Below are 27,565 nucleotides of genomic sequence, written 5' to 3'. Positions count from 1 at the left end.
AGGTATAGTTCACGTGAAAATGAAAATTCTGTCATCACTCACTCATCCTCAAGTTGTTCCAAACCTGTATGAATTTCTTTCTTCTGCTGAACACAAAAGATATTTTGAAGAATGTTTGTAACTAAACCATTTTGGGCCACCATTGACTTCCATGGTATTTAAAAGAAAATAATATGGAAACCAATGGTGACCATCAACTGTCTGGTTACCCATATTCTTCAAAATATCTTTTGATTTCAGCAGAAGAAAGAAATGCATACAGGTTTGGAACAACTTGAGGATGAGTAAATTATGACAAAATTGTAATTTTTGGGTGAACTATCCCTTTAATTCCTGTGATAGCAAAGCTAAATTTTCAGCTAAATTTACAACAGTCTTCAGTATCACATAATCATTTAGACATCATTCATATTACCAATGTTGAAAATGGTTATGCTGCTTAATATTTTGTGGAAATAATATTTTGTGGAAATAATATTTTTTTTCAGGAGTATTTAATGAATGGAAAGTTAAAAAGATCAGCATTTATTTGAAATAAAAATGATTGTGACATTTATAAATGTCGTCACTTTTGATCAATTTAACGCATCCTTGCTGAATAAAAGCATTAATGTCTTTAACAGAAAATCTCACTGACTCCAAACTTTTGAACGGTAGTGTATTGGTACTGTCATACAGGTGAATGCAAACTGTCATAAATAAAGAAGCAGGATTTATTCACGTTGTAATCTCAGGATGCACAACTGAAGGGCACTCGGCATCACCCTCCTCCAGCTGGACTGAGGTCATGAACTTTCTCCTGGCCGCTCACAAACTGCTTTCCTCATGGAGAGCGTTTCTTCATATCAGTTTCTGCCAGAATCAAGAACAGAAGTTTGAAATGCCAACTGATGAAATATACACCCATCCATGAATGAATGATAGAGCCACTTTTCACCTGCTAACCCCTGAATGATGCACTGATGTGCCATAAAGAGAGCAATATGAGTGCTTGTCTCGTTTTAGCTGTCATATAAAACCTTACACATTTTTAACTGAACTGGAGAAACTCAAAGAAAACAATGAGATATGAAACCAGAGACAAATTTTGAACTGGTTTCAATAAAAAAATTATCTAGTGTATTTGGTCAGTTTTAGCAGAAGAAAAAAATACTAATTTAAATAGACAATCGCAAATAGATACAATTATACGTTCAGTAATTTTAGAGACTATTCATGCAATGATCTTTGTTTATTCAAAGTATTAATCACGATTAAGAAAAATCAGTTCATTTAAAAGGGTTCTTATACAAATCTCATGCATAGCTCATGACTCAAGAGCGTGACATCATCCTAGCATTGCTCTCTGTATAGAGAAAATATATGTTCATAACAGTAAAACGGCATGATAAAGCCAATTCATTTGGTTACAATATGAAGCAGCTTATGTTACAGAGTGCACTTAAGCTTTATGGAATAGGAAGACTAATGCATTTTCCAGAACTGGAAACTTACCCAGTTTAATGAACCAAACAAAAGAGGACAGCGTGTTATGCCATCTGGTGAAATGATAGTGAGAAGCTTTATCAGATAAATCTCCTACACAACAAATGTTTCAAAGTTACGCAACAAAACATGTACAAACATATTCATACTATAAATGCATTACAAAGATGCATTTGAAATCAAATTGAAGTACAAAATGAAGTAAAAAAAAATCTGCCACTAGTTGCAGGTCTCACAAAATGGCCCTCAGTTATACTTTAAGAAAGCCTTCCATACGGACAAGAAGTCTCTTACAGTCTCATTGGCTTAAAACACAATCCTTCCCTTTCAAGACCAGTTTCCATTCATTTAAAGAGACGATCATCTCCAACTCCATTAAATCAGCCAGAATGTCGTTTTCAACGCACTGCTCATGGCAAGATGGATCAAACGTTTTATCACAGCCTTAAATCCAAACATTTCCCATCCAACTACTGGGAAAGTACTCTTGGATGCGCTTCAACCCCTTTTAGTATTCACCCGACTCTCAAGTGGCATTAATGCAGTCAATCTGGGCTTGAAAAAGAAACACAAGAAAAAACACAGTCTGAGCAGCACAGGACAATCCATGTCCGGAAGAAACCTGACTCTCGGCGGAGTCCTGTTGGGTGCCGTTCCTCAGACCGTCCGTGGCGTTGACCATCTCATCCATCAGTTCCTGCTGTAGCAGTTTGGAGATGAGGCTGTTGAACTTGTTCTCCATGGTAGGGTAGTCCGGAAGAGATGTGGTCAGGTTGAGCTCTGGAGGATCCAGACAGGTGCCGTTCAGGTGGACGTAGACAACTTCGCTCAGATCCAAGCCGGCCACTGAGGACGGGGATGCGCATGGGATGTCCCTCACCAACTTATAGCTCTCCATCCACTCCTTCAACCACTCCAGGTCGCAGGTACACTCCCAGGGGTTTCGAAAGAGATACAGGCGGCCGATGAAATAGATGGGCTGGAAGACGGAGAAAGGCAGAGACGTCAGATTGTTGCTGTTGAGGTGCAGCGTGATGAGGCTCGTCAGGTTCTCAAAGGTGCCATCCTCGATGTAGGACAGGCGGTTTCGATCCAGGTACAGCACCTCCAGCTCCACCAGGTCACTGAACCATGTTCTGGAGACGTTGGTCATCAGGTTCCCACCCAGATTCAACATTTTCAAGTTGCTCAGGCCCTTGAAAGCCTGCTGGGGCAAGTCGACCAACAGATTATCATTCAGGTAGAAGTTCTCCAGACGCACTAGATCTTTGAAGGCCTCGTCATGTATCACGTTTATGCGATTCTCCTGTAAGTTGAGGTACTTGAGGTTGCTTAGGCCCAACAAAGAGTTGTAGGCCACCGCTTCGATCTTGTTGCGCTCCAGGTAAACGTGCGTGAGGTTTTCCATCCCTCGGATGGCACCAGTGATGCGTCGGAAGTTGTTTTGGAAACACAGCAGTTCTTTCAGGGCGATTTGCTCCAGGAAGATCCGGTCTGGCAAGTTGAACAGGTTACAGTCGGAAATGTCCAAGCGCACCAAGCGTTTGAGTGCGGTGAAGGTGCGAGTGTGCAGGTATCGGATATACTCGTTGTGGGCCATCTTGAGCTCCACCAGGTTGGGCAGCCCTTTAAATGCTCCGGGCGTGATGAAGGAGATGTTGTTGTGGTCGAGAGAGAGTGTCTTAAGCGAAGGCAGGGTGCCAAAGGCTCGCTCCGACAGAAACTTTAGGCTGTTCTTGTCCAGGTTGATAGAGGACGCCTCGCATGGGAACTCTTTGGGGAGGTCCATCATGCTGACGTGGTCACACAGGACGCTGCAGCTCTTCTCCTGAGTACACGTGCAACTGGGAGGACAAGAGCGAGTGCAGGCCCACAGGGACAGGGCCTGAGGGGGGAGGAGGAGGAGGAAATACACTGGAGAGAAGGGAAAGGAGGGTGCCATTAGACAAAATTCTCTATTCAGTATGTTCATGAAGGTCATGTTTTGAAATAATGAAACTAAATATCAGTCACACATTGCATATGTGGGTCATAAATCAGTATTTCTGGGGGTTTTTTTGGCGTACAACCAATAACATTAAACAAAGAAAAAATATATACATTCAATTGTAAATTAATAGCTTACTCTAAAACGTTAACCTATTCTAAACTTTGACCATGGAAATACTTCCAACTTTTTTGTATTATAAACCTACAATTTAAAATTTTGCCAAGGCCAATGACAAAAAATTTAATCAAGCAGTCTTTTTAGATAATTTATAACCAATTACTTTTGTTTGGCCCAAAAAACTAAATTATGAATATAAATAAAATACATCAATGGCCCAAAAAGTCAAACCATTTCATTTTATTGAATAAATAGCTAGGTTACAGAATAAAGCCGTTATATGGAGTTTCTTGACTTTTTATTCTAATTCATATTTTTAGATTAAACCCTTACGTCACACTAAAACTGTAAACAGTAACATTGATGGATACCACACTACGGGTTTGTACTTTCACTACATGCTCTAAACTGTAAAGAAATGCTGGTGTGTAAAAAGCCTTTAATGAACTTTCAGGGAACTTCCAGGACTTTATTATGATAATTATACAGAAACAAAACGCTAGTCATGCAGCATAAGCAATCACTTTGCAAATGAGTCTGGTTTTCCCAGCAGTTCTGGGAAGATTACAGAGAGCACAATTAGAGACTGGAGGAATAATTTAATGTGTGGCCTCCCTCTGTCCTGCATCTGCTCTGCACAGATTAGAGATTACACAAATAAACTAGCACTTGTTTGTTCCCTTAAATTCATTCAAGTGATACTGTATTTCAGCACATTGTAACCTCAGCAAATGCTTTAATATAAATGTCCTCAGAAGCATTGAGACATGAACTGAATAGCGGAATACACCAAACCGATGACACCAAGGAACATAACAGCAGAAATCATGGACTTACCAGCAATAACGATGGAACACATCACTGGTGTCTCTCAGCTGTGGATTTTTAAGATAACATGAAATATTTTGCTAATTAACGTCAATATTTCCACTAAGACATTTCAAACATCTTGGTATCAAATAAAATGTGTCCATCTTCTCTTGGTAATATCAAAAGTCCCAAAATGTCAACATTAGCCCCAAACTACCTACCTGCCAAGCATGTTCAGTAAAGGTTGTTCTGCTCTGACAGCTGATAAAAGCGCATCCACCAGTTTCCCCAACATGACTACATGTCTGTAGCGCTTCACTCCAAATGAAAATATGAATGGATTAAAGGCTCTATCGCTCAGCATTTGTGTTTGTATGTGTGCACATGCACTAACATCAAACTCCCCTTTAGAAAGCCATCACTTAATGGCAGAAAAATCCCAGGATTATAAGCATTTAAAGCAGTACTCTGAAATCAAGGCAAGCAGAAATGACCCTGGGCCTCAATGGTACATGCAGATTACAGTCTGCAATCTTATATAAACCAGTGGCTGTAAGGTACTCTAACAAACTAATGTCAACTTTTCAGGAAACATTTGCCAAGAACTGGATGTTAACACCTTTCATTAGAGGCCCTTTTCAGATTAGGGAACAGTGTGGTCACTTTACACTTAGACAACTGACAGAAGTAATATAACATACAATTACAATTCAGGATTTTTTTAAAGAAAGCATCTATAAAATAGGAGCCATCAGTGTTCAGAAACCCCATATTAAGCTGCAAATGAATTACTGGTGAACACAATAATGATTTAACAAGAACAAAATCTAGTTGAAAAGTCTACAGCTCAAATATAAAATCAAATAACAGTGTGCTACATATTTACATTTTCATAAAGATATTCATAAACACACCAGGAGTAATATTTGGAATATTTAACACAAACATTTTTATGACCCCATTACCGGTAGTTGAGACACTGGCAGTTTCCCCCGAAGCATCAGACTATATATACACAACTACCACCTACCATTTTGGGGCAAAATGTAATAATTTGTGAGAATCTACATTGTTTTATACAAAGGAAATTCAACAATATGCATATATTTAGACCTGGTAATTTTAAAACCTGTAATATTAGTCCGGTAAATCACTTGAATTGTTCAAATAAATAATTTAAAAATAGGGGTGTAACGATACACTCATGTCACAGTACAATCACAATACTTAAGCCAAAATAAAAAAAAGTTGTTTAATAATATATATATATATCTATCTATATCTAAAGACATGGTAAAAAAAAAAAGTTAATTTACCATTTATAAATTACCATTATAATGTATTAACATTGATTAAAAAGCTAAATTTGGTATTACAAGGTGGATTTGAATAGGTTTTTACTTGGTCCCCAGTGCACAGGGCAATGGTGACACCAGAAGAAAAATATTCATGCGTCTAAGATCATTCTGTATTTTCAAGCTCAGAATCATGCCTGCACGGTCACTGACTACATACATTTAAAATAATGTAGACCCTTTCTTACTGGTAAAAATCAAACACTTGGCGTTATCAGGACCCATACAATTGGGTTGATACAAATTGATACAATTCCCTGTGCAATGACTCTAGCCAATCACCACAGCATGAGCATAACCCATAGAGGAGAGGAAATAAGACAAGGGACACCAAGTAAAGAAGCAATTTTCTATTTGTAAATAAAGCATCAGGTAAATGTCAAATAACTCCACTGGGTTCAAAATAAGAACAGCCATTACAATGTTCGACCCAATTTCTGCTACATCCAACACTTAAGAAACCATGCTTGATTTGTAAGGAATTTGCATCAGAAACTTTTATTTTGGTAAAATCATACAATAAACGCACAGCCGAGTCGTCTCATGCAGTGCAGAGCCTAGAAGCTACGACAAAGCAAATACTAAATCTAAGGAGCTCTGGTGTCCTCTCAGGGAGTGAACTATTCTCCTATTTCCATCTGAATGAAGGGCAGGGGTGTGATTTTTAGTGTTTCCAATACACATTAAGACTTATTGCTAGCGTGGACACTTGCAGTTTCTCCTGAGTGGACTAATACCAGAGTCACCGTATATGTAAATACAATAGAGATCAACCACGTGTTCAAGGTTGCCATGTGCCAGACATTGACAGAAACATAACTTCAACAGAACAAATGCCAATCTGTTGGACAGAAAAAAGCACACATTTGGAGAATCTGGACACTTTTTGCACTGATACTTTTTTTTTTTTTTTTTACTTTTTTTTTAACGACTTTTGATTCCAAACCTTGGCATGTTTTTTCACTGTTTCCAATTTTGAAAGCCAATTGGTAATTCCACAGCGACGTGTTGCCGTTAGGCCTTTAACAGCTGTGGAATCTGACCGAGTACATTATGTCTGAAACATTAAAAAGCTCACGCTACCCCGAAATATAGAAATTTTTCACGCATACAGGTGACATTCAACATTCAAGTGCCAGTGTTTAGGTATTGTCTTTTGGTCAAGTTTCTTGAAACTTTCAAAGAATCACTTTGAGGCTTATAAAAATAAATATTTCTCAAAAAATGCTTAATAAATTACACAAAACTAGCAGCAAAAGTAGAATCTAGAAATCTGTGTGCAAATAGCTAAATTCCCCACTGCTGATCGCCCTGGTCCCAAATAAATCCTGGTAAATAGTGAGAACCCTTCCCCTTTTGTAAACAAGCTGCGTATCTCCACTCTCCTGACACAATATTTGGAAGCTTGAGGACATGCACTCAAGACACGTATATAAAACTTGAAATGTGCAATAAAAGAACTTTGTAAAACTTGATGGGCACAACGTACACGGGCCTGGACCTAACTAAAGTAGCACCATTCAACTTGAAGTTCTCAATACTGTCAGTGCATCTGATGAATTCATCAGTTAAAAAATAAAAAAGAAAGTCAAGGCACAACTCACTTGAGAAGAATATCTATTGCACTTGCGATAAATGCCTTTTTCTCCTCCGCTCGACCGCTTCCTTCCTTTTCAAGAAAAGAAGCTGAAAACTGGCTCCACAGCCAGTGGTTTAGTTCACAACTAACCAGATGAATTTCAGGAGCTGACAGCATTCATATACCTGGTGTCCAGTTCCCGCAAAGAACCGCGGGACCGACACAAGCTAAAATGGTGGCCTGCCTATCTGCACTCGCGTCAGGCCCAGCGCAAACAAACCCCCGGTTCGGATCAGTCAATGCCTCAAAATGAACCCTCACGCTTCCTCTACCTACGAAAAAGGGAGCCATGCTTGCTGCACAGCTTGAAAAGAGGACGTTTGTATTAAAAGAAAGCCTGCAACAATTCATTAGTCTTCTCTCCTTGACCAAAAAACAAAACACTAGCATGCGTAGATGACCAAAGCGGTCATGTTCCAAAGGCACGGCCGCTTTGGTTCTGTGGTCCGTTTGTAGCCATTTGAACTTCACTTTCAGGATGGCAGGCATTTTTTGTTTTGCTGACATTTGTAAAGAAACGTTTTACCAAAAAACCTTAGAGTTTTTCAATAAAATCACATCTGCTTCTCTAAAATGTTTCGAAAAAAAGAAAAAAAAGAAAATAGTACTTAACAAAAAATGCTGCCCACTTAGAGTGGCTAGCATGTGGTTCTTACTAGCTGCCATAACACTGTCAAGTCAATTAAAACAAGTGGATTAAGAAGTTCCTGCATTTTGAAATGTCAAACACTGAGTGTTTCCAATATTTCGTCATGAATATCACAACTGGAATGGCCTTTCCAAGACAACCATATCCCTAAATAGGCGTCTCTCCAGGATAGAGTGAGCAAAACAAAAGTAAGTCAGACCGATTTGTCCCTTGTGACAGTCGCTTCACAGAGCGGTTCAAACGTCTGCAAAGTGCCTGTGATGGTGCTTTACTTTGTGGCTTGTATTGTTGGCTTCATGATATCAGTGATAATTTGAAGTTCAAATGGAAACAGCAACTCATCGAGTCACATTATCCCAGTATTTGCCAAGGTTTGATTAAGTACAAGCTTTCAAACGCCTTTACAGCAAAAAACAAAACAAAAATTAAGCTCTTGGCCAAGTTCACTCAAAATTAACAAAACTAAATTCCTGTCTATATTCAAAAAGGCACAGTACATTCACATACAAATGATCCTCTTTTTTTTCTGAAAAGATAAAGAAAGAAAAAAAAAGTCAAAAACCTAGGTGCTGTAATAGATCAAATACACAAGTGGGCATCCTTAATATTCTGCACCGGTTTTGCCACAGATCAGATCCCTTTAAAATGTGGGCAGAGAATCACAGCGTGTAATGTACCGAGTTCATAAAGCTACACAGGGGGTAGAGTCTGGCTATGATAACATGTGGTATCCGTTCGGCTCTAGTTTGGCAAACATGTTTTTAGTTGCCCCACCAGTCCACCTGGGCAAAGTTTCCACCATAGTTTCCATAGTTGCCCCCGTAGCTGTCACCGCCGAAGCTCCCAAAGCCACCTAAAACAGACAAAGATTTCAGGACTGCTTTCAATAATGCAATTATAGAACAAATATCCCACATTGAAATCTACACTTTACATTAACAATGAACAATATTTTTACAGTGTTTATTAGAGTTTATTTTTTATCCATTTATAAATAATAAAAGGTTAATGTATTATGCAAAGACGAGTTAATTAACCTTTTATTATTTATAAATAGATTAAAAAAAGTGTTCATTTATTATGCAAAGACAAGTTAATGAACAGTGATAAATAAAATAATTCACTTTTAAAACAATTTAATTCAATATAGAAGTAAATAATGTTAACAAAATTCATAAATGCTGTAAAAAAGATTTAGTTGTTAAGCCATTCCTAGTGCTTGAATCAATGTATTATGAAATGAAACTAACCCTTATTGCCTCCAAAACCTCTGTTTCCTCCATGGACACCAGGGGTGCGAGCACCACGGTTCCCGAAAGCGTTGCCGCCGCCGCCAGGCATCTGACGGTAATCCCTGGCCCCAAAGCCACCAGAGAACCTGGAGAAGAGGAGCAACATGTCATAAGCCTGGAAAAATATACAAATCCAATGGGGAGAGTTTGAGAGCTGGATGTTTCCGTACCTCTTGGGCCGTCCACGGTTGGTGCTCTTGTGCTGGTGCTCGTAGGCTAGGTTCTCAAGCCAGGAAGGCACCTCCTGTTTGGCCTCCACCAGGATGTCCAGCAGATCCTTAGTGATGTTGCTGTTCTTATCATTGTAGAAGGATGTGGCCAGCCCTGAAGATACATCAATAACTCAAACAGATGTTCTGGCAAAATTAAGATGCATGCAAGTTATTTCTATAAACTGCAAAACTCACCAAGGTTTCCCACACGGCCTGTACGACCAATGCGGTGGACGTATTCCTCAATGTCACTGGGCAAGTCAAAATTGATGACGTGTTTTACATTGGAGATGTCCAGGCCACGGGCAGCCACCTATCAAGACAAGAATACAATCACTCAAACAAGTGCAAGGAAAACCACAGGCTTCCAGTGAGCTCACAGACTCTACTCACAGCAGTGGCAACCATGATTGGGCAGCGTCCAGAACGGAACTGCTGGAGCGCTTCCTCACGATCACGCTGAGAGCGATCGCCATGGATACTGGTGCAGGCATAACCCTCACGGTACAGGAAGTCCTCAAGAGCGTCTGCACCCTTCTTAGTTTCTACAAACACCAGTGTGAGAGAATCCTTGCCTGCAGGGAGGAAGTATAAGTCACTTTGAATAAAAGCATCTGCAAAAGGCAGTGGTGTATGTGTGCATTTGTAACCCTCATATTCTGAATTCAATTTCAGCCAGTTTGTATCTCTACTGTAGTCAAGTTTTGGTATGACTCCCAGTAGCACATAAGGATGAGATGGTAAAGCATTAAAAATGTCTCACTGTGAGACTGCTTTCCCTCCCTTCAAGATACTAACCAAGCCTTCTGCTCCAGTCCTTGCTTAGATAATGTTGGCATGGTAACAATAACCAACGAGACTTATCTAAAAGCACTGGTGTCTCAGTACTGTGTTGCTATGGATCTAACATGAGCACTTCACTGCCAGTCACTGAATCTACAGGAAAATCTTCATCTCTTCTGAGGCACTTCAAAAAGAGCCATGTGGGGAAAAATATTCTTACCTGACTCTCCTATTCCACTCAACAATATTATTTCTAAAAAATGTTCTGCTACAATACAATAAAATATGTACACCCACGTATACCATCATTCTCACACAAAGCTTGACCAAGTCTGTTACAACAAGGTGACATTGTAAAACCGTGGACAAGGAAAGGCATCTCACCTGTGGCATTGAGCAGGTCAAGGAGGAAGGAGCGCTTGTCATTCTCTTCCACCCAAACCACCTTCTGGGTGATGTTCTCTGAGGTGGAGCCCACGCGGCCCACAGCCAGGAAAATGTACTCCTCCAGAAAGTCACGGGCCAGAATCTATACATAAAAAGGAACAGATACAAAAAAATTCCTTATTAATATCAAGGTTCATACTGAGTCTTGCTGGCAAGTGTCAAAATAAATCCATGCATACCTGGATCTCTTTCGGGAAGGTGGCACTGAACATCATGGTCTGACGAACACCTTTTGGAGGCATGGTGTCCTGCTCCACGATACGTCTGATCTGGGGTTCGAAACCCATATCGAGCATTCTGTCTGCCTCATCCAACACCAGATATCTACACAAAACATATACAAGTTATTTTTCAGAACCAAGATGAATTGAAGGTTGAAAACAACCTAAAATAATTCCGCTATAAGCCTAGATCTTTTCTGTGCTACACTTACTTGCAGTAGTCCATGCCAATCTTGCCTCGCTCCATCATGTCCACTAGACGACCGGGTGTGGCCACTAGCATGTGACAGCCTCTTTCCAAATCACGGATCTGCTGGCCTATATCTGCACCTCCGTATACTACACATGGGCGCACTCTGGAGCGGTAAGCGAACTGCAGAAGATGAGAACAAAAATTGTTGAGAGACAAGTTTTAAATTGAACCAACATTTGTGAACCTGTAATTGGTTCTCTAGCAAGATATACCTTTCTGGCCTCATCATAAATCTGAAGAGCAAGTTCTCTGGTTGGAGCCAGGATTAGAGAGATGGGAAACTGCTTACGACGGACGTACTTTCCATTCTCCTGCTTAAAAAAGGACCAAAACAAAATGTATTAGTCCCAGAAGCAGAACTTCTTTTCCCTCACAAGACTCTTTACACAACTTTAGGCCAGTAAAGAGATGTTAGATGGATCTGTATAATAACCTGGGCACTGGCTTTGGTGGCCTGCAGTGCCTCTCCAGGTCCATCATTGTAGATCTGACTGAGAACAGGAAGCAGAAAGGCTGCAGTCTTCCCAGAGCCTGAGTGAAGGGAGCACACACACACACACATTAAAACAGCTGCACACAGTGGATTCATCCTGACAGGGCAGCTAAAGCCACACTTTGCACAACCTGGTCAACCTGCTGAGACAGGAAGTGCTCATCTAAGGGCAAGCTCACACTACAGGACTGTATAACAACCTGAATTGCTATGGTGCTCACACTACACAAGGTTTATTGTCATAGCACATATTAAACAACGCTGACGAGGTGCACAAACTACAAGACATTTGGTCAAAAACGTCCAACAGTGGGGAAAAAAAAAAATCACGCGAAATTCATGCAAGTTAACGAGATCTATACCATCTGCAGCACGGTGATGGGCTGGATTAGTTTCACCTTGTTGTTGCATTGCACACACTACAAGATCACGTGGTGATAATATCAAACAGGTTTGAAAATATTGCAGTGTCTGTGACTTAGAACACGTCTGATGGGGAGTAACTGCATTTGGCACTTTTTGGACTGTGACTGAATAATTAAATGTTTTTCAAAAGCTCAATGACAGATCCTTGAATGCAACTGTATACAGCGACATTAACTTGGGCTCACACAATCTCATTTTACTCAAGTCAACCAGAAAAGTGTTCCCTTAAACAATGGGTCAATGTTTACATTATGTAAATGAGTCTGACACACAACACATAATGCAGTATAAGCAGTCTTTGCCGTTTCTGGCAAGTCCAGCTAAAGCTATTTGCATTGACCAACAGTGCAAAAATAAAAAAGTAATGTCTGTTTGCTTATTTTTTCTTTTTCCATCACATAATTGCAAATATAGTTTGCAGTTAGTTCAACTGGGGTGTAATTTTAAACAATTTTCCCACAGCATACTGACACGGTGGTCCAGTCTAATGACCCACCTGTTTGTGCACAGGCCATCAGGTCCCTCTTGGCCTTGATTATGGGGATTGCATACTTTTGAACAGGAGTAGGGCGTGTGTAGCGGGTTAAGTTGATATTTCCCATAATGATCTCGCCCATGTCCACATCATGGAACTGTAAAGATAAACAGAAATTATCCAAACACACATCATCTGCCAGTTTCATTCGTTGTTTTAGTTGGGCACTTGATTCTACAAGGCATTATAATTATTAGGCTTACACTCTCAATGTGCCCAGGAGAGTTTGATCCAGTGGCCTCAACAGGAATGTCATCATACTTCTCAAAGTTAATCCCTGTGTTGCTCGCAGCGAACAGCTCACTGTTGTTCAAGGGGAGACAGAAGAGAAAACAATGGCTTAATCACAATGACAGATGGACTCTCTCAGGAAACAAGACTGTAAGCTTAGCAGTGGGCCACTTACTTTTCCAGACGATCGTTGGGGGGCATTGGCTTTGACCAGTCCTCTTCATCTCTGGACTCTTCAACCCAACGACTGTTCCCTCCTGTTCCTCCTCCAAAGCCTCCACGGTCATACCTGCCAATACATTTTTTTGTTATTAAAAACACTGCAGCACAGCATATATCATGCAAAATTTTGTGCATTTATTACTAGATTTTCTTCTTCACATTGCATTAAAAAGTAGAGATGCACCGATTGATCGGCTGGTGATCGGAATTGGATGACTTTCACGAGATCGGCCATGACCGGCGACCGGTCAGTCTAAATATGCCGGTTTTATGCCACATGATTAACATCGCGCAACATCAGCATCACATGCACACGGAACACACATGTAGGAAACCTCGTGAATTACAGCCGTTTCACACCGCGAACAGGAGCAGCGCGTGAGCGTCAATCAGGAGCGTTGCGTGAGCAGCAGTGAAGCGGGGGTTTCGGCGCCGAGTCTATTTTTGATGCGCTGCTCACTTTTTTTTGATGGACAAAATAAATATGATTTCACACAAAAAGTGCACAAAATGCAAAGAATTTGCATGTCTAGTGTGTTTTAACAAGAACTGGAGTAGGCTATATGTCAGAAAAGAAAATTAAGACTCAAATATTTATAAAACATTTACCCATTTGAACTTGTTTTTATTATTCAGTTTGGGTAAAAGTATGCGTTTTATAAAAAAAAAAAAATAGAGAAAATAAATATTTGTGTGTGCTGTAAAGTGGTAAGAAATTTTTTTATCGGAATCGGCTAAAATCATTATCAGCAGGTCAAACTCAATGAAAAATCGGAATCGGCGCATCTCTATTAAAAAGCTTATTTTATCATCCTATTGCTTAGAAAAGTAACAGCCAATTAATAGAGGTGCATATCTCATAACTCAAACCACACAACTTGAGGCATCATTCACATCTGTAGCATGGGTGCAGCAATTTATGGTGACCTTTGTAGAAACGATGGGCGATAAAACAGACAATAGACTGGTGGATTATTTTGTATCATCACCTCTATCGCAGTTACACTCATGTTACATTGCAGTGCTGTGCCATCATGAAAGTTTAGCATTTGCATGTGCAATTCGGCACTAGCACGCCGTCAAGCAAATGGTGTCAGTGCACACCCACATCCAAAGCGTGTGCACAGAGCTACATTTTGTTCTTTTTTGGCGCTTTGAGCTTAAAGTTCAAATGCACACAGAAACATGGCAAAATGTCCATCTTGGCATGGACACTCATAATCAGTCTTTTATGTCTTAAACATTAACATTATGTCTATGTCCCAACAGTAGGGAATTTGAGAACTTTTTACTTGCATTAGTTAGGCTAGTATTAGTTTTAGCTGAGATATTGAAATTCATGTCAAGAATAGCATCTAAAACAACCTTGTTACAGTACTGCATCTTTACTCACCTTCCTCTTGAGCCAGCTCCTCTATCATTGAAGAACGCAGACTTTCCTCTGTCAGAACGCCCAGCAAAGCTAGTGTAGGCATCTCGGTTCACCACTGCGGCGTTCCAGCCTCCATCTTTGTTCTCATAAGTGCCATAACCTACAATTTCATCATGTGAGATGATTAAAATGTGTACAACTCGCAAGGGGCCACAGTTTTTAAAACGGAAAACATTCATTAACATGACAACAGCGTATTGGTGGCCTGAAAACACAAACCTTTGAAAACTGTGGCCAAAAGTGTCGTTTTCAAAAACTTGCACTTTGAAACCAGTGTAAACTACAAAAACGTTAGTTTGTGAAAAAGGTGGCCTCATGCGCATTACATGCTCAGTCTATAGGCGCGTAGTGTTTCTTTACAAAGTGACATCAACTCTGGCATGCATAACAGCGTTTTAGTCATTTTCGCAGATCCATGTGAATGGGGATTGTTTTGACGTCAGTTTTTAGTACATTGTCGTAATGTAGACATTCCCTCAATCTCTCTTTTATCATTTATAAGACTCACCTGCATTATGCATTGGCTGGTTGAAGGAACCACCGTTCCTGCTTCCACGGAAGCTACCACGTCCTCCTCTGTCATTGCGAGGAAGTCCACGGGCAAAGTTTGCAGTCCCATTTATACGACCATCATGGAACCCATTGACGAAACCATTGCTATGACCGCCGTCCCACCCTGGAGTATCTATCAAAAGAAGTGACAGGCAGGTAGAGAACATTGAATGGGTGTCAATCTATTCTTACAGTCTCCCTCTTCCATTGGGGAAAAGTGAAGCTGCCAAAGTCCTAATACGGCGCTGAGATTTTGCGCAGATGTGGGACCTGCTTCTATGCAATAGTGATCGCGGGACCCGAGTCTGTGCAGTAGTGAACCGGAAGTAAAGCCGCGATATCAAGGTCCCGACCTCACTCCCGCAGAAACTGTTAGTATAAAGTTTACCGTGTGAAATAAACAGTTATGGACATGTAGAAATTTAAAGTTGAAGCTCCAATCTCCTTCCAAAAAGTCTGTTGGTACCTTGGTGTAATTTGATTGTATAGTTTCCATCGCGTTCATGGGGAGGGGGGCTTTATGAGCTATATTGCCATTTTTCAGCACTTTTATGGCACACTTGGTAGAGAACATCAGGATTTTGAGGAAATGGCTCTAATTTATAGCTTAGCTCAAAGCCAAGACTGGTTCTTAGTGATGATTGAGAGTAGCAGATGTGAAAAAGCCAGTAAGCAATTTGCTCTTACGGCAGCAAATAGAACAATTCAAGTCAGTTAAGTGAACCAGAAAAACAGGATCATGGCACTTCTCAAAAAGCAAAAAAAAAAAGCACTGAAGAACACAGAGCACAATATGCATCTTTGGGCAGAACTGGCACTCCTGGTGTTTACAAAAACATATGAATAAAAAATGAACCTGTTAGGACAATCTAGTGAGTGACTCACCCAGGTATTCCTTTCTGAGAAAAATCCAGTTTGAGGAACAAAGAGCACACACACTCAGGTCATGTGACCTTTTATAATGCAATGTACTTTTTTCAAAAAAAGGTTGTAAACAAAAAGAAAAATATTACAAGCACTAGAGCCTATACAAATGAATCACCACATAAATGGGTGACCATTTTCTGTCCAGACACCAGCAAAAGCAGGCCAAGCCATATGCTCTAATTTACCACAGCAACCAGCCCAGCTGATAACACTGGCTGCGTTCTCATTTCCGTCGGTGGCTGCAAGTGAGACACATAGAAATTAGCCAGGACTGTGCACATGCATACACACACTTCGTTACTCCAGTCTACAAAAACAGTCCAAAAACAAATCATTTGCATTTCTAACTGCCTCAGATGTGGTTATACTACACAACGAAACATCATTCAAAATGTACTTTACAAAGCTTTCAAATACCTCACTGCTGACCTACTTGCTAATCAGGAAACCAAGGAATAACGTCAAACATATGAGGAATCAACAAAAATAGCCTTTGTGTCAGGCAGTAAATGCAATAGAAGGCAAAGTAAACCACAAACAAACCCCTTAAGCAAAAAAAAAAATTGTGCCTACATAGTCCTGCAATAAACAAACTGGGGGAGGGGGGATCGGGATCAGAGTAGAACAGTGTTTCTTGGCAAGTATGAAACTTAACAATTGACGTGGCACCAGTGAAACATGTCAAATTGGAGTGAACAAATTATGTTGTGATTTAGTTAAGAGATGTTAACATGAGAATCACTTAGTATTTAAATAGAATGGCCACACAATTAAGCATGCTATTGACATGAAGCATCAGAACACATGATGCTTCATGTCAATTTTCAATTTTCCACAAATTTCAGTCTCAGGGTCAAGTTAAGTGCAGATGTCACAGAGGGCAGAACAGAGGGATGATGCACATGTCACATGCACTGAGATATACCACATCTGTCTGGCCAGCCACTAGTGTAGGCGTGATAAAACGAGAGCTCCTGGGACGGATATCTCTGGGAACCTAAGCAGAGGCACAGGGCACTTAAAGACAATAATTCCTTCACTAAAGGAGGAACGCAAGAGCAAATCAGGTTGTTTTGAATAGTTACCAGTCCTAAAGTCATTCCATCCAGTTGGATAGTTATGCCTGTAGCTTTGGTTTCCCTCAGGGTGCCAACTCTGAGGATACTGTTTGGGAGAAACTTCAGGAACAGTTTCACATTGTCAGAAGATGCCAAAATAATTAAAAGCATTCAAAGGAGTGTGTGTGTGTGTGTGTGTGCACTCTCGCAAACAAGCCCTTTTTCCTATTTGTTCAGAGTCAATTTGAACAGAAGAAGGGAGAGGAATGCAAGCAACTGCTGGATAATCACAGGGAACAGTGAGACAAAGCGATCAAAGCTATGCAGACTCAAAAACAGCTCCTTCAGTTTCATAAAGTGTGAGGTTCACTCAACACTGAGAACTGGTTTTAAATGGCTGCCCTCGAAGTACTGACTCTGAAGTCATAAAATTAAATGTTCATGCATCTTGGAAGCAAAGCACCTTCAGCAGAACCTGACCAAGACTTACAGCTCAAAGTGTCAAAACTCAACTGATTATAAAACATTGATTTTAAGATCTAAGAGGATCTACAAACCATCCTTTAAAGTGATGAAATGGAGAGTGGCTTGTGTCTTTTGGAATGAGAAAATTACACTCTAAAATGATTTAATTATGTAAAAGAAAGGCTCAAAAAACTTTGAAATGAGTCCCAAAAAATATTAGTGATACTAACAATAAGAATGCTCCGATCAGGATTTTTGCAGCCGATACCGACTGCCGATTTCTTGTCATCATGATTGGCCGATACAGATCATTTAAGCTTTATCTAAATAATATGTCAGCTCTCTGCTGGCTGTCACTTTAAACCCCTTATACCCTGAAGGCATTTTTAATGATTTTACATGATTTCAAGTAAAGGCTTTGTGTTACTCTACGAAAAAAAAAAAGGCATCATAAAGTGCATGGTGTCATTTGATAGAAGAACCCCCAAACATGATCAAAATCTATTTTCATCAAAAAAATAAAAATCTGTTACAACACTGAGAAAACACCAGAAAAAGTTACGCAATTTATGAAGTTATTTTATTATTAATGCTCGACATGATGAGGATCTTCCAACACTGTGCTTGTGTTTCAGCTGTGCGCTCCTATTCTATGGCGCATGATAAATCAAGACCTGTCAGTTTAAGCGATCAATCCAATACAAGTGAGCTCCAGCTGTAAAACAATGTACGATTGGTCTCAACATATCGCATCTTATTCTATTACTGTCTTTTTACTTTTTTTTTTTTATGAAAATACAATTTTGCATGGAAGTAAAGTAGATTTTTGTTCATACATGCAGTCAATTATAGTTCTTTGGAAAAAAAAAATCGGAATCTGCAAAAATGGCAAATTTCCCATTTAATAAAACAACCCCCTGTATGTAAAGGAAACCAGCAGAACCTACCATTTTGTGATATGTCTTTGTTTCTCAAATGAGGAGGAATGTAACGCCCTGAAAGACAAAAGACATTCACTTATTTATCAATGAAAGTTCAGGAACACTAGGGAACTAAATTGTACAAATACAAAAAGTAGAGGAGAACAACTATGAGATTGAGGCCGTTTGTGCTTTTCACAGGTATTCAATATAAATGTTGTAAAAGCACTGAATGAGATAAAAAACACACTTACGACCAGTGCCAATACCCTGTCCATCAGCTGAGTTCAAGTCCAAGACAGCAAGCTAAAAGACAGAAAGAGCAGAGGGCCATGTCAACCCATGTAAACAATATACTGAGCATAAGAGTTTATTCAATTAAAATAAGAGAACGTGGAATTGTCTATGTTGACAACCTGTATGACTTTTTCCCTCCATGGAACACAAAAGGACATGTTAGGCCTCAATCACCTTTTCACCCAAAAATGAAAATAGTCAATTTTCTCACCCTTATGTTGTCCCAAACCTGTGTAAATTGCTTTCTTACGATAAACACAAAAGATGATATTATGAGAATGTTGGTAAACATACAGTTGATGGACCCCATTGACTGATATAGTATTTTTTCTCCTACTATGGAAGTCAATGGGGTCAATCAACTGTCTGTTTGCCAACATGCTTCAAACTCTTATTGTGTTTTCAACAGAAGAGAAACTCATTCAGGTTTGGGACAGCATGAGGGTGAAAATTATTTTTTTGGGTGAACTATCCCTTTAAGAGCTTAGACAAACATCTTTCAGAGGGGTAAAGCGTATTTAAACGGCTCTGGTCACGTGGCTGTTTACATCAGCCAAGTAAAAATGTCACATGAAATCAAAACAGTCTTGCGCCGTCATTTATAGTTGTCCACTGTATAAAATAAGTGAAAAACAACTAAATTATTTTAGACACTTTAAACTAATTTCGACCACAAACGTACCCGCTGGGATTAGATTGGTTAATCAAATTTATTTCAAAAGCGCCGGCCACAAATGTTTGGCAAGCCGTCACGGCCCTAGTCAAGCCTAAAGCCTATGATCATTAACGTTATACCAGGAATGAGACTCTTCGAATTCGTCATAGTGGATGATAAAGAAATTGATAAATAGATGAAACTTGCATAATCCATCATCAGCCTGTTCCATTTAAAAATTATTCGATCGTATCAAATTTAAAGGCTGCATGGTACAACAGGCCGCAGAGTGAATTTTCCGATAGATTTCCTCGCCATGAGTTTAACAATAACTAAGTTAACGTTCCTTGTAAATAGACGACCTATTTTAACGCTTTTACATAACCTGGTGGAAACTGTAACGAACGATGACGGAAAAAGTTTAATACTGATGTTGATTCTAATATGCCGGCTGCCGAAACCTAAACGAAACAGATAAACAGGAAAAGGCGTCGGCCGTGTATTAAACAACACTTTAAACTCTAAACGTGGACGTTAGAAATTACTCAATTTTAAACATATCTTAAATTGCATATCTTTAATTAAAGAAAATATTATAACACGAGGAACTGCGCCTGTCTCAACATCTACTGAGGTGCCTTCTTTGACAGATTTCTGAGGCAACGCAATGCTAGGGTGCTGTCTAGGAAGGCAGCTCACTAAGTTGAGACATAGCCTGCTTGTCAAAGCCAACCGATCGAAGCGTTTACAAAGCTCACACATATTTAAAACACATATCCATAGCCTACCTGCTGCTCTAGACCGTGTGAACCGTCGACGACCACATGACTCATAACTAAAGAGAATAAGTGAGGATTCCTCCTTTATTTCTGAGAAGCCGTTTCTTTGTTGTCGAAAGGATTTCAGCCAAGTCTCTTTTTATAACGACGTCACTTGTTCTTTTGTAGTCCTGTCCTTCTCCGAGGGCTCTTTGTGCCAAGACCGCCGTGGGGGAAAGAAGGAAATGTTTAAGTGTACGTTATCCTCCCTAATGGCTTGTATTGGGGGAGAAAAACGAAATTTGAAGTTGCTTTCAGGATGTCTCTGTAGTCTGCCCGCTGTGCTAATGGCAGCCCAGTGTGTGCTGTGGCTGTTGGCTTTAGGCTAAATGCCATTGGATCAGCGAATGCAGGAAAGACGTCACAGCGGCCGAAATATCGCGAGATGTTATACGTCTCTTGGCACGCCGTGTTGGGGAAAAAAAAAAACGTATTATTATTTATTAATGCTCGAGCTTTGACAATCTTTCACTTTGTACTTCTGTATGAAAATGTAAATGAATAATTTATATTCTCATTCATATATACATAATACAAACTCTTTATGGGCTTTTCTGACACTTTTATATCCCCGTTTTTATTAACGTATTCATCATCGTGCATTTATTATTTCTGCTACTTTTCAAATGCATTAGGCCTATAGGCTATATATAGATCACGCTAAATATCTCTTGAACATGTTATTTTCAATCAATATTTTTTTTTTCAAAATATGTAAAACGTGAGGAACGTTTACTAAATACTAGTAAATTTACCTAAATACTATGTGTATTTAGGATACATAAAATGCTATATTTTAAATGATTAAGTTGATTGTTTTTTAATGAAACAAGATAAGACTAAATATACAATAGCATAGTTTTAAACAATAGAAAACCTTTTTAGCCATTTTTTCCAATGCATATACAGAATATTTCAATCATTTTATGGTTATTTCTTCAACTTCTGCCACTTCTGTGATACATAAATGCTATCTATTCAATTCTGTAGATAAAAGACTGTGCTCACATCGTAGCGCACTCTTCGCACGCGCAAATGCAGTATAAAGATAAAAAGTATACATTAAAATAAAGTTGAAAAAAAAGCTAATTAAATAAGTAATTTGTACTTCATATGCTTTGGAGGATTTGCAAGTTCATGTTAGTAGGCTATTGTGTATTTGCCATGGTAACAAATTACACTTAATTTTGTGTAATTTAAAATTATTGGTGGCTCGTACTAACTTTATAGTATTAAAAGCTAGTTTGGGACTGCTACCTTATACTGTTTATTTGTCGGTATTGGTAATTTTCTTACAATTTATGTGCATAAAGTGGGACGATGCTTGTGTGTGAGTCAACCATTTTATAAATTTTTAAAAGCAAATGTGTGTGTATATTTCTAAAAAATAAATAAAATAAAAACATCACTCACTGCTTTTATTCTGATTTCTTTCTTTCTTTCCTTCCATGTTCAGCCTCTGGAGGGCAGACCGCGTACTGAACACACATCCGGGTACTTGACCCCTCCCGCTCGCCCCACTTCACCGGAAGAAAACCCCATCACTCCCTTTTGCTTCCTCTTTCCGTCAACGGAGTTTAGGTATGAGAAATAATATTCTGTCTCTCTGCTCAATCTGATTGTAATCACCGTTTAAAGTTCACCATCCACGTAAACAATAAGCTGTATATTGTCAACATATTAGTTAAGGACATATCTTTACACTTTTGTGTCTCAGAATGTTTAAATTTAATGTGTTATTTATCGTTGAATTGATGATGTCTCTGGTCATGTTGTGGCCTAGAGCACCGGCGATTCTGAAACGACTCGGGGGTGTTTTTGCCTGTTATACGATCACAATTAATATATTAAATAGCTTAAACGAGGTATTAAGTATTGTTTTAACCGTACGTGTCGTTAGTGTGGGATACGGTTAACCGTTAACTCGCAAGTCGCATGAGTTCATTATAGCGGCTGGCTGTCACTGTTAGTGGGATCATAGAATAGACATGGAGATTGTTATGGACGAATTAAGTAACTTACACTGAGAATGTAAGAGCCTTCTTCAAATTTAAGACGTTTAATGAAACTAAATATAACCGCACAACAACTAAAAAACATTTGAGCAATTTTGTCCAATGCATATTTGCAGAATATGTAATTTTTTTTACTACTGTTATTACCAATCTGTCTCATTGCATCACTTTCATTGCAGCTTTCTCTGTATAATAAATGTGAATGGTGACACAATCAATTGTTATACAGAACGACACCAATGTAAATACTGCATTGAAATGTCATACTAAGTGTGTAATTGCTTGTTTATACAGGTCGCAATGGGACGTGTGATCAGGGGACAGAGAAAAGGTGCGGGCTCAGTCTTCAAAGCCCATGTCAAGCACAGAAAAGGTGCTGCTAAACTCCGTCATATTGACTTTGCTGAACGCCATGGCTACATCAAGGGGATTGTGAAGGTACAATTGTGGATTAAACGTTGAAATTGTGAAAAGGTCACTCTTGTCTTATAAAGAGGGGGAATTGCAAAAAACAACAACCTGCTTTCTCCTCTAGGACATTATTCACGACCCCGGCCGTGGAGCTCCCCTGGCTAAGGTGGTTTTCCGTGACCCATACCGCTTCAAGAAGAGGACCGAACTGTTCATTGCAGCTGAAGGCATCCACACTGGGCAGTTCATCTACTGTGGCAAGAAAGGTAATACAATTTTAAACTGAGATTTAAGGCAAGCAAACATCTAGTCTTATGTGCACCTGTTGAGTCTCTGTGTTCGAACTGTTATAGCCCAGCTGAACATTGGCAATGTGCTCCCCGTTGGCACCATGCCTGAGGGTACCATTGTCTGCTGTCTGGAAGAGAAGCCCGGAGACCGGGGCAAGCTGGCTCGCGCATCCGGAAACTACGCCACAGTCATCTCCCACAATCCCGAGACCAAGAAATCCAGAGTCAAGCTTCCATCTGGATCCAAAAAGGCCATCTCTTCTGCAAACAGAGCTGTTGTTGGTAAGCAAATGTTATGGTTTCAGAAAACATAACGTTTTGGTTGATATGATTATCTTTTGGAGTAGTATTGTTTTCCTTGCTTTGTTTGATTTCTGATTGATTTTCATTTTCTAAAATCTAGAAACTAAACCAAATGTACAAACCAGTGAAATGTTTTGTGACTCCAGGGAGCTATAATTTAATAGCATATTATATTCCATAGCACATGGTTTCCCAAACTGGGGTTTGTGAGGGAACTGCAGGGGGCTTGTGAATTGAAGAACTAATACTTAAAATGACAAATGTAAATTTGAAATTAATATTTTAAAAAGAATCAAAATAAAACTGACATTCAGATAAACATAATTTTATGTGACCTTTAACCAACATCAGAGAACTGTGAGTGTTATAAGGAGAAATTAAATTTAAACTTCAGGGGTTTATTACAGCACTGAAAAAAAATGCTTGTAAATTACTGATATAGCCAACGTGTAAGAGGTATTTGTGTATTCATTTTGGCTTTATAGGCTTTGAGATTGAATTCACTGAGACCCATTTTTAATGTCATATGTTAAAGGTGTTGTTGCTGGCGGTGGTCGTATTGACAAACCCATCCTGAAGGCAGGACGTGCATACCACAAGTACAAGGCCAAGAGAAACTGCTGGCCTCGTGTCCGTGGTGTGGCTATGAACGTAAGCAAATTGAATATCTTTTTTTGCGATTATGGATTGCAGTCTGATTTGTTCCCTGTATGGTGGTTTTAAATCTGATGTATGCCGTTTCTTTTTCCAGCCTGTTGAGCATCCCTTCGGTGGTGGTAACCATCAGCATATTGGCAAGCCCTCAACAATCAGGAGGGACGCGCCCGCTGGACGCAAGGTCGGTCTCATCGCTGCCCGTCGTACTGGCAGACTGCGTGGAACAAAGACCGTCCAGGACAAAGAGAACTAATGTGCATCTTCATAATAAAATGTCTCAATAAATTCCATTTTCCTGTTGATGTCTTTGTCGGTTTTCACAAGAAAAAAATAATACATGTTAGAATGCTACATGGTGCCTGCAGGATCTCAATAGTTCTCAAATATTTTACAGGTTAATAGCAGAACTTCTACATTTGAGTTTTATTCAACATGTGTAGTTATAATACAATAGATTAAAACAAGTGTAGTTTTTTGATTAGAAATTAAATATTGGAATTGAATACTGACCTGAAAAATATTTATTTATTCCCTATGCGAAATGAATATATTTATAAGTACCGGTAGTTTAGTCATACTATCAGAAGCATTTTAGTTTGAAAAAAACATTTGTTTGAATACCTTTTTTGACCAATGGTTGAGTTAAAATAAGCATGGGAAATGACCAAAGCACACCTAGGTGCTGTAGATCAAGTGCAAAACAAACTAAGGATCTTAAATACAGAGCATGTAGCAAGTAATGATAACTTGTTTGTTTTTTTTAAGATTGGTTAAGGGCTGGTGGCAGCAACCTACCAAAAATTGGAGGTGCAATTTAAGAGTTCTCATGACAGCCTTTAACAATTCAAGATAATATTTCCAGAATTGTTGCATTCTAAAGAAAATTTGTTGGTTTAATGCGTTTTTAACAGTTGTTCTGGGTGCCTTTTCTGGTCAAAGGCTGAGAATTAACAAAAAAAGCTTACAAAGATGATTAGTTTGGAACTGCAGTCCAACCTAATTTGAAATCTTACGCTAAATCTTTGCACCTAAAAGACAAACATTAATAAGGTTTATTGGCATAATTCACAAATTTTGTAAGAATATCCCCATTCATCTAGGCAAACTGAATTGAGTTGTCATAATTATTCTATGAATTATTATAAAGGCATTGTAAGAAAGCAATACCTGACTCACCAACACACATTTTTAAATTTGTGGCTTTAGAGCGGTGTACTCAACAGTGACAATAAAACATCATGCAGGTCTGAATCTTGACAATAACAGAGACACTTTCCCGATTTCTTTTCTTTATTCTTGAAGGGCGCAATGCTTTTTTCTAATAGTTCTGTGCACAAAAACCTCACAAAGTGAAAGTCAACATTGTGACTGTGGCTTCAGAATTCAACGTCACATCATGGCCAAAACAAAAGTCGGCAAAAAACAGGGCGAAGAACTCTGTACAGTCAATAATCTTTAAAAATAACACAAGGACAAAAATGTTCCTCTTAAATCAAATTCTATTTTTCTTTTAGTGAAATACAACAAAATAAATTCTATAAAATAAAACAGCAAAATATTTAAATATATGATGGGCAGAATATTTTCATTTGCAGGAGTATTTGGTATTTTTCCAACAAAATCCAAGAAAAAAAAAAGCATTCAAGTTACCAATTAAATACATACAGTATCTACTGATGTTTACTCCTTTAATCCAAGAGACTTTACTAACTGAAGTTGCAACATGACTAACCAGCAGTTACTTTATGGTACAACCCTGCTTTTACGTTCACTCTCCTTAAATGAAGAATCCCCAGACAGAGCCTCTATTCGAGAACACGAATGTGAACAGGGATCACGATATTTAGGCGATCGACTAAATTGCCAGGTCATTTGTCTCACACAATGTTCAAGACAAATAATCAAAACGAGTTCTGTCCACTAATGTTCCAGGCATCCTGGCATTAACTGTTGCATATATTTTCTCTTTCTAAAATTCCTATCATCAAAACCTAAGTGTTTATCCCACCCAAAAAAAGCGACAGCCAAATATTTATCCGAGGAAACGTGTGCAATTGTAAAGCCACTTATTTCTTACATTGCTTCGAAAACATCAAATCTAGAAGAGCATATGGAGAAGGGGACCAACAAAAGGGCTCTTCCAAATCACTGTGGAAAAAGAAAAATCACAGAATTGCCCTTCAGCTATGCTAGTTTGATGTGAAGCCATGCTAAGATGTTACAGCGTGTCAGCTGGAGCTTTCAAATTATTGAATTATTACCAGAAAGAAAAAAAAAAGAAAGGCAATAGGAGTTTCCAGATTAAAATTGCATCATCACCCCATTCACATCAACTAAACGTCAAGATCATCACCCAACCGTCCCATCGTTCACAAACTATGGCCAACTCTTGCTCACGAGGTGCCGTAGCCGGTTAAGCTTTGACATGAATATAATGTATGATCAAAAGCAGAATGACCCAAACGGCCCAAACCTTACTACTGAGCATGGGATAAAACAGGGATTTTTTTTTTTTGTCTTTCACCGTTGTATTTGCTTTTTTTTTTTTGTGTTGTTTTTCCATTTTCATAAATCTGCAGTCTCCCAACAGCATCACACACGCTGTTGCTTTTGAACAGTCAAAACATTAACATAGTATGTACACCTCTGTCATGAGACAAGTGCGTCAGGCCCGTTTTATTATTACAAACAATATGCACAGTCCACTGCAAGTTACACTTTTGACAGTTAATACTGCAGAGCAGACGGTGAAGAGACTCCACTCCAGGGTTAGAAATTGAGGGAAGCTGAATGTTCTGGTTACACAGGCTCTGGAGTGGAGCAGCATGGTGGGGCCTGGCCTTGCTCTGGATTCGAGTATCTCGCTGGAGAATTCAGATGGAGGACAGTGTGACAACATATTGTTAGTCTTTAGTCTGGGTGGGCGGCACCTCCTCAGGGGGCTCCCAGTTCTCTTGTGCTCGTGGGCCTGGACGCTGAGGGTTGTTGACGTGCTGTGCTGCGGGGCCAGTGTACGGCTGCGCATGCGGGAGGTTATTCTGCTGAAGAGATGCCAGAACAATCAAATGAGTGCATGACAATCAGAGATCACATTTATACTCATGTTTTACTTAATATATAATGCATTTACAAATCTAACACTTGCAAAAGTTCTTATATAAACCGTTCTTTTGAACTTTTTTTCAACATTAAATGTTTCAGAAGCACAAAATCAGCATATTAGAATGATTTCTTAAGGATCATGTGACACTGGAGGAATGCTGCTGAAAATTCAGCATTGCCATCACAGGAATAAATTATATTTAAATATAAACGTTCCCCACTATTGACGGAATTTTCCAGCAATTCATGTTTCCACTGTTATACAGTAGGGGGTGCTATTACACATCTTCTGAAAGAGTACAGAATCAAAATCAAAAAGCAGAAACGAGTGATAGATTCCTTGTGCACATGTAAGCTAACGTGATCAAAAACAAATCAAAACAGCCTAAATGTCAAACACACAAAGACGTATAGGACTGTGCCAGCTTTTGGGGTGTTGGCAGACCATCTAATAATTCTTTTGTTCTAAATCTGATCTGGACAGCTTTTGCTGTTGATGAATA

General features: G+C 39.2%; 4 protein-coding genes across 14 annotated transcripts in view; 1 reads left to right on the top strand and 3 right to left on the bottom strand.

Moving 5' to 3' along the window:
- Positions 1-1,220: 1,220 nt before the first annotated feature.
- Positions 1,221-4,749, bottom strand: nyx (nyctalopin). Of its 2 annotated transcripts, XM_079619059.1 has the most exons (3): positions 4,624-4,749; positions 4,430-4,467; positions 1,221-3,399 (listed from the first exon to the last, which is right to left on the bottom strand). In XM_079619059.1, exons 2-3 carry the CDS (start codon positions 4,449-4,451, stop codon positions 2,012-2,014), a joined length of 1,410 nt encoding a protein of 469 aa, XP_079475185.1. In that variant the 5' UTR covers positions 4,452-4,467; positions 4,624-4,749; the 3' UTR covers positions 1,221-2,011. The 2 variants fall into 2 exon arrangements, with proteins under 2 accessions (XP_079475185.1, XP_079475186.1); XM_079619060.1 differs by having other exon boundaries at positions 4,430-4,736.
- Positions 4,750-6,094: 1,345 nt separating this feature from the next.
- On the bottom strand, positions 6,095-20,621 carry ddx3xa (DEAD-box helicase 3 X-linked a; the record flags this gene model as incomplete). 3 transcript variants are annotated; one of them, XM_079619132.1, is made up of 18 exons in its annotated part: positions 20,255-20,621; positions 18,769-18,820; positions 18,542-18,589; positions 15,101-15,277; positions 14,554-14,692; positions 13,114-13,227; positions 12,911-13,010; positions 12,669-12,804; positions 11,687-11,784; positions 11,466-11,567; positions 11,213-11,373; positions 10,959-11,103; positions 10,717-10,861; positions 9,943-10,124; positions 9,745-9,862; positions 9,508-9,661; positions 9,296-9,423; positions 6,095-8,898 (listed from the first exon to the last, which is right to left on the bottom strand). In XM_079619132.1, exons 1-18 carry the CDS (start codon positions 20,297-20,299, stop codon positions 8,807-8,809), a joined length of 2,136 nt encoding a protein of 711 aa, XP_079475258.1. In that variant the 5' UTR covers positions 20,300-20,621. The 3 variants fall into 3 exon arrangements, with proteins under 3 accessions (XP_079475258.1, XP_079475259.1, XP_079475260.1); XM_079619133.1 differs by having other exon boundaries at positions 11,466-11,564; XM_079619134.1 differs by lacking the exon at positions 6,095-8,898 and having other exon boundaries at positions 9,291-9,423; positions 11,466-11,564.
- Positions 20,622-21,740: 1,119 nt separating this feature from the next.
- rpl8 (ribosomal protein L8) lies at positions 21,741-24,260 on the top strand. Its single transcript, XM_079619076.1, has 6 exons — positions 21,741-21,865; positions 22,594-22,737; positions 22,835-22,976; positions 23,064-23,282; positions 23,839-23,954; positions 24,055-24,260. The coding sequence occupies exons 2-6, from the start codon at positions 22,600-22,602 to the stop codon at positions 24,211-24,213; spliced, it is 774 nt and encodes a 257-aa protein (XP_079475202.1). The 5' UTR covers positions 21,741-21,865; positions 22,594-22,599; the 3' UTR covers positions 24,214-24,260.
- Positions 24,261-25,567: 1,307 nt separating this feature from the next.
- usp9 (ubiquitin specific peptidase 9) overlaps positions 25,568-27,565 on the bottom strand; it is a 44,219-nt gene continuing 42,221 nt past the window's right edge. For 4 of the 8 annotated variants that reach the window (XM_079619066.1, XM_079619070.1, XM_079619068.1 and 1 more), the window contains one exon: positions 25,568-27,001. In XM_079619066.1, the coding sequence (XP_079475192.1) occupies positions 26,864-27,001 (138 nt within the window). In that variant the 3' untranslated portion in view covers positions 25,568-26,863. The remainder of the gene's footprint in view (positions 27,002-27,565) is intronic. The other 4 variants (XM_079619067.1, XM_079619071.1, XM_079619069.1 and 1 more) reach the window with 1 other exon arrangement.

The sequence above is a fragment of the Phoxinus phoxinus genome (assembly GCF_949152265.1).
Source record: "Phoxinus phoxinus genome assembly, chromosome: 7".
Classification (NCBI taxonomy): Eukaryota; Metazoa; Chordata; class Actinopteri; order Cypriniformes; family Leuciscidae; genus Phoxinus; species Phoxinus phoxinus.
Note: the sequence above shows the minus strand (reverse complement) of the source record. Positions and strands in the feature narration are given on the sequence as shown.

Bases quoted from the DNA above. Each gene is read 5' to 3' on its own strand.
- nyx (XM_079619059.1), bottom strand. From the start codon at position 4,451: ATGTGTTCCATCGTTATTGCTG. The intron at 3,400-4,429 runs GTAAGTCCATGA...CCTTCTCTCCAG, and splicing joins GTGTTCCATCGTTATTGCTG to TGTATTTCCTCCTCCTCCTC.
- rpl8 (XM_079619076.1), top strand. From the start codon at position 22,600: ATGGGACGTGTGATCAGGGGACAGAGAAAAGGTGCGGGCTCAGTCTTC. The intron at 23,283-23,838 runs GTAAGCAAATGT...CATATGTTAAAG, and splicing joins TGCAAACAGAGCTGTTGTTG to GTGTTGTTGCTGGCGGTGGT. The intron at 23,955-24,054 runs GTAAGCAAATTG...TTCTTTTTCCAG, and splicing joins TCCGTGGTGTGGCTATGAAC to CCTGTTGAGCATCCCTTCGG.